At 40.3% G+C, this 16531-nt stretch overlaps 1 protein-coding gene across 1 annotated transcript in view; it reads right to left on the minus strand.

Moving 5' to 3' along the window:
* Window positions 1-880: 880 nt before the first annotated feature.
* Window positions 881-16531, minus strand: part of IDUA (alpha-L-iduronidase) — a 46049-nt gene continuing 30398 nt past the window's right edge. The window contains exons 3-14 of the mRNA XM_066568672.1: window positions 14583-14665; window positions 13881-13988; window positions 13134-13229; window positions 12376-12578; window positions 11761-11940; window positions 9875-10091; window positions 9063-9278; window positions 8333-8454; window positions 6970-7095; window positions 6294-6370; window positions 5409-5509; window positions 881-3826 (exon numbers count right to left, since the gene is read on the minus strand). Coding sequence (XP_066424769.1) covers window positions 3726-3826; window positions 5409-5509; window positions 6294-6370; window positions 6970-7095; window positions 8333-8454; window positions 9063-9278; window positions 9875-10091; window positions 11761-11940; window positions 12376-12578; window positions 13134-13229; window positions 13881-13988; window positions 14583-14665 — 1630 coding nt within the window. The 3' untranslated portion in view covers window positions 881-3725. The remainder of the gene's footprint in view (window positions 3827-5408; window positions 5510-6293; window positions 6371-6969; window positions 7096-8332; window positions 8455-9062; window positions 9279-9874; window positions 10092-11760; window positions 11941-12375; window positions 12579-13133; window positions 13230-13880; window positions 13989-14582; window positions 14666-16531) is intronic.

Genomic DNA, 16531 nt, shown 5'->3' on the forward strand with positions numbered 1-16531 from the left:
ATTCTGGTTGAATACACTATGGTTGAGTTCACGTGCCCCAATAATTGTACTTGGGGGAGTATGTCTCCATCAGGACCACAAGCAAGTCCTCAAGGTATGATGTGGTAAGTTAATGAACAGACGGAAGTTACATCATATCCATTTGTCTCTAATGACTGCAGGAAATGTGAAAGACAAGGTAGGATAGGGCAGGCAGTAATGAGTGTATGCTGATAAGACACTACTCTTGAAATTCTGTTGAGTTCAACATGAAACACCTCAGGTATATCTAGAGGCAGACATCTGTCTGCTGTTTGAGTTGGTTGATGAAAAGCAGTCTATTATTCCTGGGTTTTAAGTGTGTGTATAGGTCCCAAGTCATAATCTCTGTCCTGCACAAACTTTCCACTAACAAGACAAAATAAAAAAATTGTTTATACATTAAAAGGACTGTTGTTTTGTCCTCAGAAGGTCCTTTAGTGCTGGCAGAAAGACTATGACTGCTCAACAGCAGGAGGGACTCTGCAAGGATATTGTCCTTCACACACCAGTGAACCTCCTCCAGCAAGGACACTGCGAGTCCTGAGATCAGACACTATGATACCACCTTGAGTTTGACCAGTTTTCCCTGGGCTGTGGTAACTGAGACAATCTATGCATTTAAGTTTCTACTACAGCCTCAACATTTTTTAGGTTTCAGTTATATGTAATGTTGGAATTTCCACAAGTCAAGCTATTTTACCCCTTGCACTGGTAGCCACAGTGAGCAGCTGCATGGTACTTGGCTGCTGGCTGGAGTTAAAATATGACAGTCCTTGAGAATAGTCTTTACAAGATTAGGTTGTAAGTAGAGTTGTAAGCAGTTTCTACAACACAATGATCAGATCTTGTTTTTACATGGTTCATGTGAAAGATTAATAACCAGTTTTATTTGCTCTCACAAAAGATGGTAACAAATGTAGCATATACACAATTAGACAATGTAAAATACTCAGCTGAAAGGTTCTTTCAGTTGCAAAATGGTTATATAGCCTCACAAGCTTTTGTTTCAAGCGCAGGCAAATAATTCCATGTTGCAGTTACATATTCTTATTTGGATTAATGAACAGCAAAAGACATACATGAGCGCTCTGCAGCCTTGCTTTGGTTATGATACTACAGAACTACTAAGCACCTGCTATTCACACCTCGTGCTATGGATACTTGGCACTTCTGAAAACTCAAACGGTAATGGGGGGCTGACCACTACATGTAACAGAGGAGATTAGTTAAACATGCAATTTTGGAAACACTATCAGAGTCAGCAACAGATGGTTACAGAAATCTTTAGTTTCAAGTACTAAATAGCGTTTTTCTGTAGACATTAAATGATGAAAAAAGAAAACGCCATTTCAAAAAGTTCTATAATTTGTTAGAAATAAACTCATACCTGGAAATACCAACTTCTCTTCTCTCTGTAATTTTTAACACATGCTCATTTCTTAAAGGAATGAGTTTATATCATAGCAGCAAAGAAGATTTTCAGAAGAAATCTTCTATATTTCATGGTTTGCACATCTATATATTTTCATCCCTGCATAACAAAATCAATACTATTCACTACAGCTATGTTTCTTCTTTTTTTTTCTTTTTTTCCTTTTTTTTTTTTTTTTAATACACCTGTAACTAGTACATAGTCCTTGGTTTGATAAAGACTGCTATATTCTGATTGCCAGGGTGGGAAAATTTTAAAGCAGAAGGGCTACTCAGGTAGGACATCTTAACACACTAAACTGTCCACTCAAGCTCCTACATCTTCCCCTGCTCCAGACACACTAAAATCTCTCAAGACCCTATACTTAGTATTTCTCTAAATAATTTTATTTGTTGCTCCACCTCATGCTAGCAAAACAACATGTGTTATCCGCTAGATTTTACTTAACTGTGTACAATGGTTCTTCACTCAGGGGAAATTATCACAAGTTTAAAATGTATTTTTACTATCTCCATGCAAGTAGAATGTCTCAATAACTTTTCTTAAATTTAGAGGACCAAATTCAGTAGGACCCATGGCCATTTCCTGTTCTGCCTGTATGGACAAGGAATTGGAGGACTAGGATGCGATAAGTGCCCCTTATTAAAACTCAAATGAGGCAAGAAATATTTCATCTGAATTCTGTGACAGAATAAGTCTTTTAAGGCTAATTTTCAGTAAAAGCACTTGAACAAGTAATCAGCAAGTAAGGAGATATAAGGCCACATTTCACACGCACTGACTTTTTGCATATGTTTCTTTTCTGTGCTGTAAGAGTTGAGGGTATTTGAGGTAGTTCAGCTCTCTCCTACTGTGCAAACTTGGGCACTTTTTTTTTCTGAGACCTGAATGTTTCATCAAATATGTATTTTTTGTTGTTATGTTGGTGAGGTGGCTGATGTCAGCAAAGAGAGCAGTAGGGGATTTGTTTGTGTGACAAAGTCACTCCTCCTATGGAAAACACTCCAGCTGTTTTCACTGGCATTATCCTTCTCTCTGCAAGCCTGTTAAAGGCACAGCTCAAACTGTGCCAGTTGTGAAAAGAGAAGAATAAAGCAGCACCCCTGCAATGTCAGGGAACTTTGCTGTTTACATAAAGTGTTCGGCACCTGCAAGCACAGCCAGTGGTGATCTGTAGCCCATGATCTTGGGCTATCACACGCTTGTGCACATGCTTTGCAAAGCACAGGAGCTCAAACTGTTCTTTGTTAATTTCTTAAGTGTCCTAAGTAGAAGCCCTGCTACATTCATGAGTGTGCTGTCCTGTCATACAAAGATACAAAGGCTCTAACTAGTGTTTCAGCTTTCTCCTGGCTATGCAGAGCTGAGTGACCACTTACAGTCTGTGAGGGGACGTGTCAGCTGTAAGGGCTGAAGGACACCAGGCTAGGTGACAGCAATGGAGAGAAAGAGGGACTTTCAGGGTTAGAGCCTCTACCACAAACGGGCAGCAGCTGGTGGCCAAAGTGCAAACAGGTGACTTGGGCAAAAGCACAAAAGAGAAAAGGCAGGAGGCTAGGGCTTTCTGTGCCTTCTCCCCTCTGAGAATGAGCTGATACCCCTGCTTCTGCCTACAGGAAGCAGCTCTGGCACCCATGTAATGGTCACAAATACAGAGAGCTGGGTGGAAACACCTCTGTGAGAGAGTGAAAAACCTCATACACCTGAAGACGTGGCAAGCATTCTGAAATAACCCACTGTGACTAACCAGCCAAAGGAACTAAGAGATCCTTTACTTCATGCTCTGAATGTGTCTTGTTGCTGTGCACTTTTCCGTCAAACTGTTAAGTCAAGACTGACTGGCAGCTCAGGCAGCCAGTTCACTCTCAGACAGGTCCTCCATGTGCTTTTGCTACCATCCTCACCCACACAGTGAAGCCATGGTTCTGTTCCTGCTACAGTTTGTGACCTCTATAAATCTTAGCTTGTCCTGGCTGTTAGCTCAGTGAAAAAAGGGGAATAATAAATATGTATTCCCATAATTCCTAGTTACCAGGCTGAATCCCTGTCCTACGGTAGCCTCTTACCAGTTGCAGTTGTGGTTGTTTGATAATGTTGTCTTTTGTGCTGTGAAGAGTTAACAGGGGCAGTTGCTTCTAACTTGCGTTCCTAACTTCATCAGGTCGTTTCCATACGCCCTCCTCAGCCTGGGAGGAGTTTATTTTTCTGGGGAGTTGTCATTTGCAAGGAACATACACCACTCTGACACCAAGACAGGCACCACTCTTCAGCGTCACTTGAAAGCTTCAATGTATCCCACGGGAAGAGAGGGCAGGCCTGCCTTCCCCCAGTAGTCAATGGCACGCACTCTGTAAAAGCCGGAGACTGAGCTTCCTGCAAATGAAAAGGTTAGAAATGGTCACTGTGAAACGCTGGCACCTGTGGGACTGGGAGGATGTGAAGCAGGCACTACTCCTGTAAAATCTAGGTTCATGGAACAGGCTGGGGAAATCAGTTCTGCACCCTACGTAAGTGTGTCTGTGCCTTTCTGATTAAAAATGATAACAAATTCCTCGTGGCCAAGTACTGACTTTTTTATCTTGTTTCACCAAGGAAGTCCTCTCTACTTACTAGGATTAGCAAGTAGAGCTACAGGACTGCTATCCCAGCAGCTCCTTTGGAAGAAGGCTGTTTGGAAGAACATCTGCAACAAAAAATTACTAATTTCCTTTTTTTCCAACTTACTTTTCTGCCTGAATTTTGCCTTTGGAACAGGTTATGTGGGGACAGTTTCAAAAAAGAAGAACAAGAAGCACACAGGCTGACTGAAAACCCTCTGCTCTAGTGGATGCAGCACCACTTACTTTAAAGGTATGTGAACTGATCTTCTGTGGTTTTGCTGCTTTTTATCCTTGATCCAGTTCAAAGAACACAGCTTTCCCTAGCAGAATCTTTGAACACACAAGCAATATAAATTTGGGGGTATTTTATCTATTTAATTGATTTTTATATGTGTTTTAGTGTTTTTATTCTAGGAAAAAAAGAATGCCAGAAATAATGGGTGAGGAGGAAGTTCCTAGCAATAAGGACTGCTGAGACATGATATTTTTTCAAGTAGTCTTTTTTGTCGCTGTTGGTTTTGAAACAAACTATTAAAACTGGTATATAATATTATAGTATAATAATGAATAATAATTTCAGAGATTGGTCATAGCCAAGATTTAAAGCCTTTGCTTGCCTAACATTGCATAAATAGCTCTGAACTTTTATTATGCGATCACTGCTGATGTTAAGGCTTTCTCAGGGTAAGATAAGCCCTTGTTTCTGGTAAAAACATCTCTCAACTGCCTTTTAATAGTATCACTATAAGGCAAGGTTTGTCTGTGTTTAACTCAGCTCTCATCAGTGCTTATCCATCAATATTTGTTGGATGGTCATGTTGCAGACTAGACAGCATTTGCTTAAAAAGGGAAAAAACAAAACAAACAAACAAAAAACCAACAACCACCACCCTCCACCTGCAGATAAATAAAAAAAATACCCAAATAAAACATCAGTATCTTCCTTCACTTGGATGTTTCATCTGAGTAAACTTCTATTGCAAGGTCTGGTCATGGTTTTTTGTGGGGTTTTTGGTTATCATTTTTGCGTATTTTTACACCAGCTACAAATTGCTACTTAACTTCTCAGGAACCTTGCCAGGCCTGCAGCTCAGTGACTGGCTTTTGTGACAAGGAATTATCCATGGCATACTACTAATAATGTCCTCACGACTACTTGTTGATCTCTGTTTGTCCTTGAAAATAAGTCTCTTACTGAGAATACAATCCTAAAGGAGGGGATGAGCTCTTATTTGCGAGAGACTGTGTGTTACTTGCAAGTTACCTACCTTCAGTGGTTACTAAACAATGGTTCACAAACTCATGAGTGGCAATATCACATGACAGATTACCTAACATGAGTATTCTTGCCATACCTGGACTGTAGACCCAGAGAGTGAATATTGTGTCTTTGGCATTAATCCGCTGGTACACTTTTCCATCTGATGAGAATTCAACTTCAAATGTCTTTATACACCTAGAAAAGAGAACCAGAGAGGTTTGTAATTACAACTGACAATGCATGAACTATCAAATACTATGAAAAATCAGGGCTATTTCAACAAGAAGGACAAAAATAAGAAATGTTCACTTGATTCATTCCTACCAAATGTAGGATGAAGTGAATTGGCACTATTAGGAAGAACCAGGGCTCCAACAGCCTCAGAAAAACACCTAGACTGACTTGCTGCTTTGGGTATTTGCAGCATCACAAAATGTCACGCATCTTTCACTCAGACACCAGGGTTATTAAGAATCTAGGGAGACTGGCATGAAAAGGACCTAAGTCCTTTTACCTTCCTGAGGTAATCTATTTGTACACTGGATCCCCTTTCAGAGTTCACATACCGAGGGTTTCCAGTTGAGTCAAGCTTGCTGAAGAAAGCAACCTGAGGTTTTCTCTTCCAGTTCACATCCCTTACAGAGATGTCTAAGATCCCACTTAGGCATCTGCTGATAATGTAACTTTTACCATGAATCTTCCTGTCTGCTATGCTGAATAGAATCCCCTCAGAAATGCCACTGAATGCTAGTGACCAACAGGTAGATTCCTTTGACCAGCAAATTAGGCAGGGCTGCTTTTCACAGTTTGTGCACACAGGTCCTACAGTTCATTTTTTCAGACAAATGCACTGTATCATCTATCAAGGAGCAACAATTCATTAATTTTCGACCTTGTTTTACTCTGTAGAGCTTGTGGAAACTTAGGGAGTAGTATGTTGGTAACTCATTTGTATCAATTTTATTTAAAAGCTACTTACTTTGACTTAACACAGTCGTCATCCCACAGCACAATGACCTGCCCCTTTGTGAGAGGGATCAAACGAACACCAGTCACCTGTCCAAAGACACAAGCCCATGTAAAAAAACTGTACAAACCAATCAGCCAGGTCAAGTTTCTGTGTTCATCCTTCCATATTAATTATTTGCTTTGATTTTTTTCCATTGACATCAGGTGTAAAAACAAAATTCTTGGCTCTGTAGCTTTTTGCAGTCCATGTCTCCCACTCGTCAACCCTTCAGAGGACCATCAGAGGCTCAGGGTACCACTGTGCACATGGGTGAGACTGAATGAGCAGATACAGACATCTAATATGGAGGCCATGATTCCATTTTAGCTTTAGCTGTCAATTAACTTGTCAATCCCTGTAGCATACCATGTGCTTTTTAAAGAGATACTGCACTTTTCAGTACTGTTTTACTAATTTCTCACCATGGGAATTTTCATTCATCTTAGTGATGGCTCCTATCACTTGCTATGTAGTACTTTATCTTGAATTACATCTTTGAGAGCCTTCTCATCAAAAAAGAGAAGAATTGTTTATTTACTAATTCTTACACTTTTAACAATAAATTAACTCAATGGTCTTCTTCTAAGACTTAAGGCAAGAAGCAGTTTCAGTTTTGATGTGTCTAATGGTAGAATACAACACATACTTCATCAGGAGCTGATCTGGGTCTTGCACAGATGTGGATAAGAAAGACTGAGGGAACTGGAAAGTCTTGCTTCAGTGTCAGGATGCCATCTTCAGGAAATGGGAATGGACCTGTTACCAGTGGGTCCTGTGGAGCCAAAGAGTAGTGTTGTGAACAATCTTTCATTACAGCACCTAAAGACCAATTGTTAAACCAGTGTAAAGTGCCTGTGTATTTACTTTAGGACTCTAAATTTCCAATAGAGTTGGTACTGCTAATGCTCACAGGCATCAAAGTTCTCCACACTCAGAGACTTTATACTCACCTGTTTTCCAGCTCTTCAGGAAACAGAGGGTTTGTCCAGCTCACAAGTTGGGTTGATCACAAATGCCCTTAGGCACAATCTGTCACTTCTGTAACCTCCCATGGACGCCTTTCAGGCTAGAGGTCTTTACAAACCATGGCCCCATCTCTTCCCAGTGTGCAGAACAAGCTACTGCTAGCTACAACAGCTACATGGCTGGTCTCTGGGGATGTACCAGATAGCTAAGAGCATCTAAAATCTTGCTGCTGCCCTGTTTAAGGAAGATCTGATGTCTCCTACAATGTCCCACAGGCCTTAGCAATAGTCAGTTGTGACTGGGAAGAGAAGACACAGTACTCTATACTGAAGTCAGAAAGTGAGTACTGTCTGAGGGCCCTGAAGGGGATGAAGATGACCTCTGTTTTTAACCCAGGAGTCTGAATGCATTGGGGAAACTATGGGAGGGGGAGCTGAAGTGACAGGCTGCTCTCATATGCTCACATACAGTAATTTCTGCATGGCTTTCATCCATAGGGAGGAGAGGACTTCTCAGAGAAGACTGACTCCTTAATTATCTCTATGGTGCATTCAGCCCTAGTGAGCATGAGGGAAAACTGTCAATCTCCATGTGAGCCCCTCAGTTTTCTGAACTTGCACTGGGCAGTTTTCACCTCAGGGAGGTGTTTGTTTTCTATTATTAATGGTGTTCATTTCAACTTTCTAATGCAGCAATTTGGCCGTTCTGTAATATACACAGGGCCATGTGACTTACCTGGGAAGATGGAACAGAAAGAGCCTCAAAGCCCACTGAATATTCAGAGAGAAGGCAGAACTTCCCCAGGAGCAACTGTGCCTTCTTATTTTATGGGTAGGCCCAGAGTGAAGAGGTTGTATAACACAAACACCAAGGCATAAGCTGTGCGTGACCTACACTTTTCTGCAGGACTGCAAGTGAATTTTTGTGTGTATATAAAAAGTGAATGACTGTGGGCTAAGGAAATTTTTGTTAGAGGCCTGATTTGTTGTCTTTTTCACAAGCACTTTACCTGTACAACACTTCAAGCAAACACATAATCATACCTCAGCATCCCTTATTTTCTGGAACTGTTCTGGAGAAGGAAAGTCAGGGCTTCCTAGGTTCTTCCACTTCAGATAGGGATTGGTTTCATTGTTATCCATGTAATATGTCACATACACCATTTCTGTAGGAGATGAGAACAAACAAAAGAAGTAAACTCTTTACTTGGATTTAAAGATTAACAAGAATAAATTTAGCAGCTGTGTAAGTCTACCTTTTCAAAAGTGATTTCAGCACTTTGGAGCTTAACTTCCACTGGAAAGTCCCATGGCTAAGACTCTCATGAGGCTGTACAATTTACATTTGCCAAGTTTACCTTTCAAACTATTACTTCCACAACTAGAACCAAAATTCTCTTTTCACATGCACTTGTTGGGTAACTCAATCAGGTGTGCAATTGTGTGTTTGTGTTGGCTGTCTTGGAGTCATCTCATAAAGGGAATTGTTGCTTGGCAATATCCAGCCAAGTACACTGAGATCAGTAGTTTTCCAGAAAGGTAGCACTTGGCAGTTGCCATTAAAGGCAGGGTCAAAGTGTAGGCATTAGGAATGAACCTTTCAAAGGAGGACACCATTATATCTCAGAAAATCTACAAGTGCACAAAAGATCACAGAGGAAGCTAGAAAATTAAATTCACTCTTCCAATGAAAGGCAGTTCAGTAGAAGTTGTCCAGCTGGCATTCTGTCTTAAAGGTCACTCAACATGAGCTGTCTACATGATATTTGTTTACCTCTATGTTTGGGGAAGTGGGTGGCATTCACTGTGACAGTGCTGATGTTGGATGAAGTCTTGTTATCCTCACTTGAATACATCAGTACTGTAGCTTGCCAGCTATCTGAGGGCTGTGTCTCACTTGGGTTGTGCACAGATGCCAGCACACCAACTGTGCTATTTTGAGCGCTTTCATCTCCATTGATCTTCACTTCAGCAAAAATCTGCTTTTCTCCTTTAAAAAACGTGACAACTGTTAGCATCACTGTTAGTCAGTCCTGTGTCAGAAGCTGCAGGGTCAAAGCATGCAAATAGACTGAGCATAAGTGAGCTATGTTCTGCCTTATTTTACCAGTTACAGCCTTCAGTCAGATGTATTTCACAATAGTAGAGTGTTGTAAAATACATATTACAGCAGTTCTTATGCTTAGCAGTTCAGCTAGCAACATGCAAACAGGTGACAGTGAATGAAGTTCTCCCTGTAATATGCTGCATGAATCTTCCAGCTACTGGGATTTCTTAAAGACAGTTGTAGCCTGATGGTATGTACCCCTTGCATCACAAGAGGAAAGTACCAGTCAACAAAAAATGAGTGGTTGGCACACAGAGGGCATAAACAAAGCAGTAAGGTAAATCAAACAGGTAACAGACTCTCAGGAATATTTTCTGAGCTATCAATCTGTCTGAGGAAATGAAGTTTCATTTTCTTAACACAGCTAGTAAACAGTGAGGGGAACTCTTGCTTTTATGAATAGCAAGATGGCTGGAACTATCTTTCTTAGGCTGGAAACTTCTAGGTAGGAGGGGTTATTGACATGCTCTTTACTATACCTAGCAGTGCCAGCAAGCCCATGGCAGTCAGCACTGGTTTCCGCACCATCTGGACATAAGGTGGCTTTGTGTTGTTCATCTGAAAACGTGCTGTCAGAGTCCGCTGGGTGAAGTAATGGGGGTAGTAGCTCAAGAAGGCATTGTCATTACTCAGCAACGAGTAGTTGATGGTGTTGTTGGCTTTGGAAATGAGCAGGTTTTGGTGCTGGATGATTACCTGCAAAGTCATAGAGAAAATGAACCTTCACCTTGGAGAAAAACTAACAAACATGCAGTAGTCCTTGTATTTTTTTAAAAATCTTTACAGAATTCTGTAAAGAACTGTCCCTCTGCCTTTTAGAAAAGACTGAAGAAAATAACTGTTTATCATAAGTCTTGGAAAACCTGCACTTTAGGTACTACATTAATCACTGTAAAATCTGAAGCACCTGCATAGTTTTGCAAGTAGTAAGTCTCTGAAATAATTAATACTAGAACTCTTCACAGATAATGAACACATCTCCTTGTCTATTGCACTACAAATGATGCCTCTCTGTCTTGAATACTTAATTAGTAATCAGGATTTACCATCTGAATTAAATCTAAATGGTTCTCCAAATCCAGAGTTACTTTGTACCCACTACATCAGTGTCTGTGAGCTGGTCCTGGATTCTGTTTCTCAATTAGTCATTTTTCCCACTTGGTGCTAACTTGGAATTAATTCTCCTGGTGTTTCACTGGTTGCTGTGCTGCTCTCCCAAAAAACATCCAAGTTCCCAAGTTCTCAGCTTATTACATTGCGCCTGAATATAAGAATTAAGCAGAACTTCAGAAGGCTGACAACTGAACAGTCTCACAATTGTGTCTCTGAAGAAACACAGTGCTTCAGATTCTACACAACCAAGTGTTAATTTACCACCACATCATTCTAAACACTGCTACTTTGTCCTGCAAACTGTCTGCGATGCAGTCAATGACTTGTTGCCTTAGCAAAGACAGCTTGTATATGCACTCTCCGGGAACTGGGAGCCTTTGTCTCCTCAGGAGCAGCTGATAAGATGCATCATTTTTCTGGGTGACATACATACTCTCGCATTTGGGAATTATTCCTTTGCACAGGAGCACTTGGACTCTATGTGCTGTTTAAGGTAGTGGCTCACAAAGCACTAGGCCTGCAATGGAAATTATTGCTTTGCAGGGGAAGGGCTGAGCTTGCTCTGGGGCCAAGGTGCAATTACTGCAGAGCTGGGAGTGTTGTCCACTCTCTTCTTCTGCTTTTCTGGCCAACATCAGTAATTACTAGCAGTAATTAATAAGATCATGTGTACAGCCAGTATCCCAAACCAAAGAATGGACTATGCTGAGAGCTCAAGGCACTTCTTTATTACACCTGATGTCTCTTGATGAGATAAAATTCTGAAGGATCTGGGAAATAATTCTCACATATATGAGATGACAGCTAGCAGTACTGACACCAGATCAGTAGTATTACATGGAGAGATTATGTGTGGGAGTAATCTTATCAGATGGATCTAACTGGGGGACTGTATACATTCTCAGTTCTCTAGCACTTCTCTGTCAAGTTCTCAGTTTGGTTCTGGGTTGGACTTTTTTTTTTAAAGAAAGATGAAGAAAACTAAAATTAAATTAAATTTACAAATTAAATCAAGCTACTAAAACTAGACTATTCAGGGAAGCCCCCACTGTACCAGTAGGGACATCTCCTTTTTTAGGATCTATTGGTCTGATCTACGGAGTAGCTGCTCAGTACTATAGTAGTATAGTAACTACTATTACTCTGATCTAGTCTGAGTAGCTGCTTAAAAATTAACTGTTAAGGCTACTTTTTCAACTGCAAAAACACATCAGGGGACACTACTGTGCCAAAACTACCAATGAACTGTTACCTTTACAACCATTGCTGCATAGGTCACATCAGCTCGCCAGAGCTGTGGAATGGACCATCCAACCATCGGATCCGCTTCATCGTTATATATTGCAACAGAAGAAAAACCTGGAAACAGCTTCTGAATTTGCTGAACTGCTTCTACTTCTTGTTGCAAGATGTAGAGAGAATTCCCACCTCCCTGCAACAATATTTCATATCTGCTTAGCGGTAATGAGAAAAAGGTGGTAAACATACAGACTTAACCTAAAGTCATAAACATAAAACATATTCTGAAAACATATTCCTTGGTCACCAAGCTGCTGTGGACCAACAAAATTAGTATTTTTACTTCATCTACTACAGCACGCGCTAGTTGCATGAGCTCCTCCTAGAATATAAAATGTAAAAGAAGTAGAGGAATTGTTTCCCTTTGGGAATTAGGCAAAGACAAATTTGCTTTGAGTTAAAGTCTTGTAACTGAACATCTTCAAAATTTTGCAAGAATAGGTAGCCGTGCTTCCTGCTATAGGCTGGACACTCATCATTGTCATCAACTTTGTAAATCAGAATAAAACATAATTTTGATTGAACTGATTGAAAAAAAAATGGCTTTAAACTGAAATCTTGGACTAACCTTTTTATGGAGAGAGATGTAATCCAGCCTTACACCAGTCTCCCCTGTGAAGAAGTTGGTCCCATTGTAGCAATGACACAGAAGACTCCAGCACATGGGTGACTTGGGTAAGGGATGGAAGGAATCCCCAGGCCCTCCAAATTTTAGGAAAGGACTGGCTGCTCTTAATCCTTCTGAACAAGCATCATAATAGTTGAGAAACCCTGAAGTCCAAGCAGATGAATATATCAAAGATGATAACTCAAAACAGAAACTGGATCTAAATCTACAAGGAGATGTTATAACCCTGTTATTTTATTTATTTGCAAGGCTTCACAAATTGGGACTACATTTCCTATGCACTGACAACACAGGAAGACATCAAAACTTCACCTGCCTCCGCAAGGTTCTTCTAAAGGTCTTGTATGAGCATGTTCCCAAAGCATGCAGCCTCAGTGAGGAGTTTTCCTCTTATTCCACCCTTCTCCCTCTTACTGCTACTAACTGTACTTTATATACAATTAATGAACTGCTTCTTCTTAGTGTAACTCCTGTTTTGTTTTTTCTGTGTCACAACCCCTGATACCCAAGTAGGGAATAAAGTGTAGCCAGTAACATGACCTTAGCAAAACAGATTTGACGTACCTGTCACATTCCTTATCACTGCTGTCTAGCTTACTTCTTTGTCAGTATACATTACATCTCACTGTCACCCCTCTGCTCACCCCATACACCTGTCTCACTTCACCACACTCCAAAATGCTCCAAAACATGCTCACCTTTTACTGTCATAGACACATTGTCAAAGTCGTGGTGGTCTGGTTCATTCCAGGTCTCAAAATTCCATTTAGCAACATGCTCCAATCCATACCTATCTGTAGGAGAGGCCTCATTTATCAGTGAGCTGCATATCCAGACAATACTATCAATAAGTGACTTACAAAGACAATACTATTAGTTCAGGCTGCAGGTGAGGCTCAGCACCCAGAACTATCAGTAGATAATTTCCCTCATTATTTTTAATAATGAGGTAAATGTAATTTGTGAGTTTCAAAACGATCTCTCATTTTTGATGAAATACAGCAATATTTGAAAAAGATGCAAGGTGAGAGGGAGATGACTTACAGCTTTGTGATTAGGGCACTCACCTACCCTTAATTCAGGTTGAGCCTTCTGCCGTGTTAGAAATATTTGAAGCTGGCATACGAGAAGTGTTCAGGTTATCATGCTCCAGTGAAAGCTGGTATTTTACAACCACAACAATATAACAAGGTTAAAGGTCAGTCCTTCAAGGCAGGCCAAACGTGCTACACAGAACACTCTATTCATTCTGGATGTTGGCCATGGATCAGTAAAAAGAGAGACTATTATCCTATGGTCTCCATGGTCTGTTCTGGCATGTTTGTTTTCTGGTTTTGTGTTGAAATCCTGGGTCTAGAAATTGCTCACAACACACAGAACTTTCTGAAGTAGCTAGAAAGGACTACAACAGAACAAATAACAATGCTTTTCTTTCTTTAACTTACCTATGTATCTCCTTGCCAGAACAGTAATTAAGTTTCTCCACTGTACCACATGTTCTTTATCTTCAAAATCTAAAAAATATCCTGATGGATTTCCCATCAATTCAAATCCTAAAAGAGACATAAGAAATAAGTCTCCTTTTTTTGTGAATGCTATCTCATTTTTATTAATGAAGGGTTATCACAACATCTGAAACAAACTTGTTAATGAAGAAGCATCATTAAATGGTTTCTCTTCTGTTTCCACATATTCCCACCAGAAATATTTCAGATTTGAGGTTGTTTACTTGTTACTTGTAAGTGACTATAGTAGTCAAGCTATTAGTTGTCAACATAAATGCAGGGCTCAGAGGAAACTTAAAACAGGGGATGTTTGCATAAATTTATGGGAAGTTATACCTGGAGTATCTGCTTCTCTGGCCCTTTTAGGTATCTGTCAATGGGTACAATATTCTCTTCAAGAGATCTCATTTACAAGTACAACCATCTGAAACTGCCTTCAAAGGCAACCTAAAACCAATTGTGTTGTCTTAATTGCTATAATATCATTTTGCTCACACTGGGACATGATGTAAAGGCAAATAGGTAAATAACGAAATCTTTTATCAAAACCAGCTTTGGAAAAGCTTTCTAAGAATATTCTAATGATTGTACAATATGGATGAACAGATATATCAAGCTGTGCAGGCAGGGAGCTGCCCTTACCTGGAATCAGCTTATTTTCCCACAGCCGATCCATAAGGTTATCCAAGGCAGTAAAATCGTAGTTAAGTTTGCCATTCACCACTCTGAAGAAAAAAGGCAATAAAAAAACCACAAGTGTAAATACTATAGCAAAGATAGGACTTAGGTAAGTAGATAATGAGTTTGATGGCTTTCTTCTCAAAATCTGCGTAAGACTGGGGTTCTTGGAATTGTACACAAACTTCCTTCCTCTAAAGTGATCACAGGTGTTCACCATAAGCATGTCTCTTGACTAATCCATGCCCTTTACCTATTTCAGCAGCAATAGAAACAATGTAATATATGGGTCTGCTTGCTGAATTATGTTTTTTCACAGAATATTAGATTTTTAACTCTCTGCTGAAGCAAATTTTACATAGATTTGGTTTTTTTGGCTTAAGCTGTTTTTTCAGTTTCTATTGGATTACCCACTGCTAGGCCAGCTCTTTTCATGCTCCCTCATATGCAGTTTGTCTTAAGGTACTCTGAATCTGCAGTATAGAATATAGATTACTTAGTAGCACTCCTTATGGATTTAGGTCCAGATGAAAAATAACTTTGCATCTTTCAAAGAATGCTGAATTTATGCACAAGATGTCTGTAATTTTTACCTCATTGTAAGCATTTGTTTACTATTTCTCCTGCACTCCCAGGATCTTGGGCTGCAAATCTTTCATCCAGCTTTGAATAAATGCATTCAAAGACTCAACACCCTATGATGCATTCCTTTGTGTCAAGGAATCTTGCAGGAACACAGATACCAAAATGTGGACACGCATATGGATGGGAACACCGGAATTCTTTTATCCAGGGGATGAAAAATGGCATTTGCAATTTATATGTGATAAACTAGAAGATTTGCTTTAAATTCCTGAAGGGCTTTTCTTGCCTGGCATCCGGTAGAAAAAAATATAAGGTACTATGCAGGTCAATTTTCCACAACTTCTCAACTTATGGCCTGATTTAACTGAAATCTGAAAGGGATGAAGAATTTTTGCCAGTATGAAGTGCCAAATAAGAATTAACAATGAACTTCTGTTGAGAACATTCTGTTAGTGTGACTTACTGCTGTTTGGCCTAAGAAACAGCCTTGGCCTGGTGGCCAAATTCTGGCCTCAGTATGACCTGAGCAAAAGGCTTTTTAAGCACCCTTGACATAAGTCCAGCCCTGGTCACACAGCGACACTGAGTGAAGCCTTGGCAACCCCTCTCAAAGCTGATTTCTCCAACCATGCCAAGGCACTACAACAAATTTCTCTGGTACAGTGCAGCCTGACCACCTCTCCTGAAGTGTTGCCTGCTCTTTCCTAGGCACTTTGCCTTTGCTTGGGTGGAGAGCTATACTAGTGAACTATAAATGCAATGCTGCTGGTATGATGGAAGGGGGAGAGACAATCACACTTCTTGCAACTGATCAGTACTAGCATAGCATGACAAGCAAACAGGGTTAGACATGAGAAGAGGGCCATCAGCAGAGCTCTTAAATCAGTGCTGGGCTCTGTGCTCAGAGTGACAACTTGCTTCTTTCTGTACTTCATGCTTCTTTCTGTACTTCTCCTGAGCCTCTTTGATGGAGGCTCTTTCTCTGTGCTTTCTTGTCAAGGAAAGGTTTTAGTGCATATGTAAATGCAGTTCCAAATTCTCAGAGAATTAAGAAGCGCTGACAGAATTGCCTAGTGAACTGTGCAATACGAAGACAAATCTCTGACCAGGATCTAGAAGAGGAAGAAAGGCAGGCAAAGTAAGTGTAATATAGACCATATCCACTAAGCCAGCTCCATGTGTTATGTAACATGGCACACAGTCTTAGCCCCAGCTTGGTCACACTCTTTTACCAAAGATCTGCAGCAGATTTTTTTCTTTTTAGAGTATGTCCCACCCCCATGACAAAAATTGTCATGTATGCAGTCACTGATGGGCTTGGGGTTCCT

This window comes from Molothrus aeneus, chromosome Z (genome assembly GCF_037042795.1).
Source record: "Molothrus aeneus isolate 106 chromosome Z, BPBGC_Maene_1.0, whole genome shotgun sequence".
NCBI classification, from domain to species: Eukaryota; Metazoa; Chordata; class Aves; order Passeriformes; family Icteridae; genus Molothrus; species Molothrus aeneus.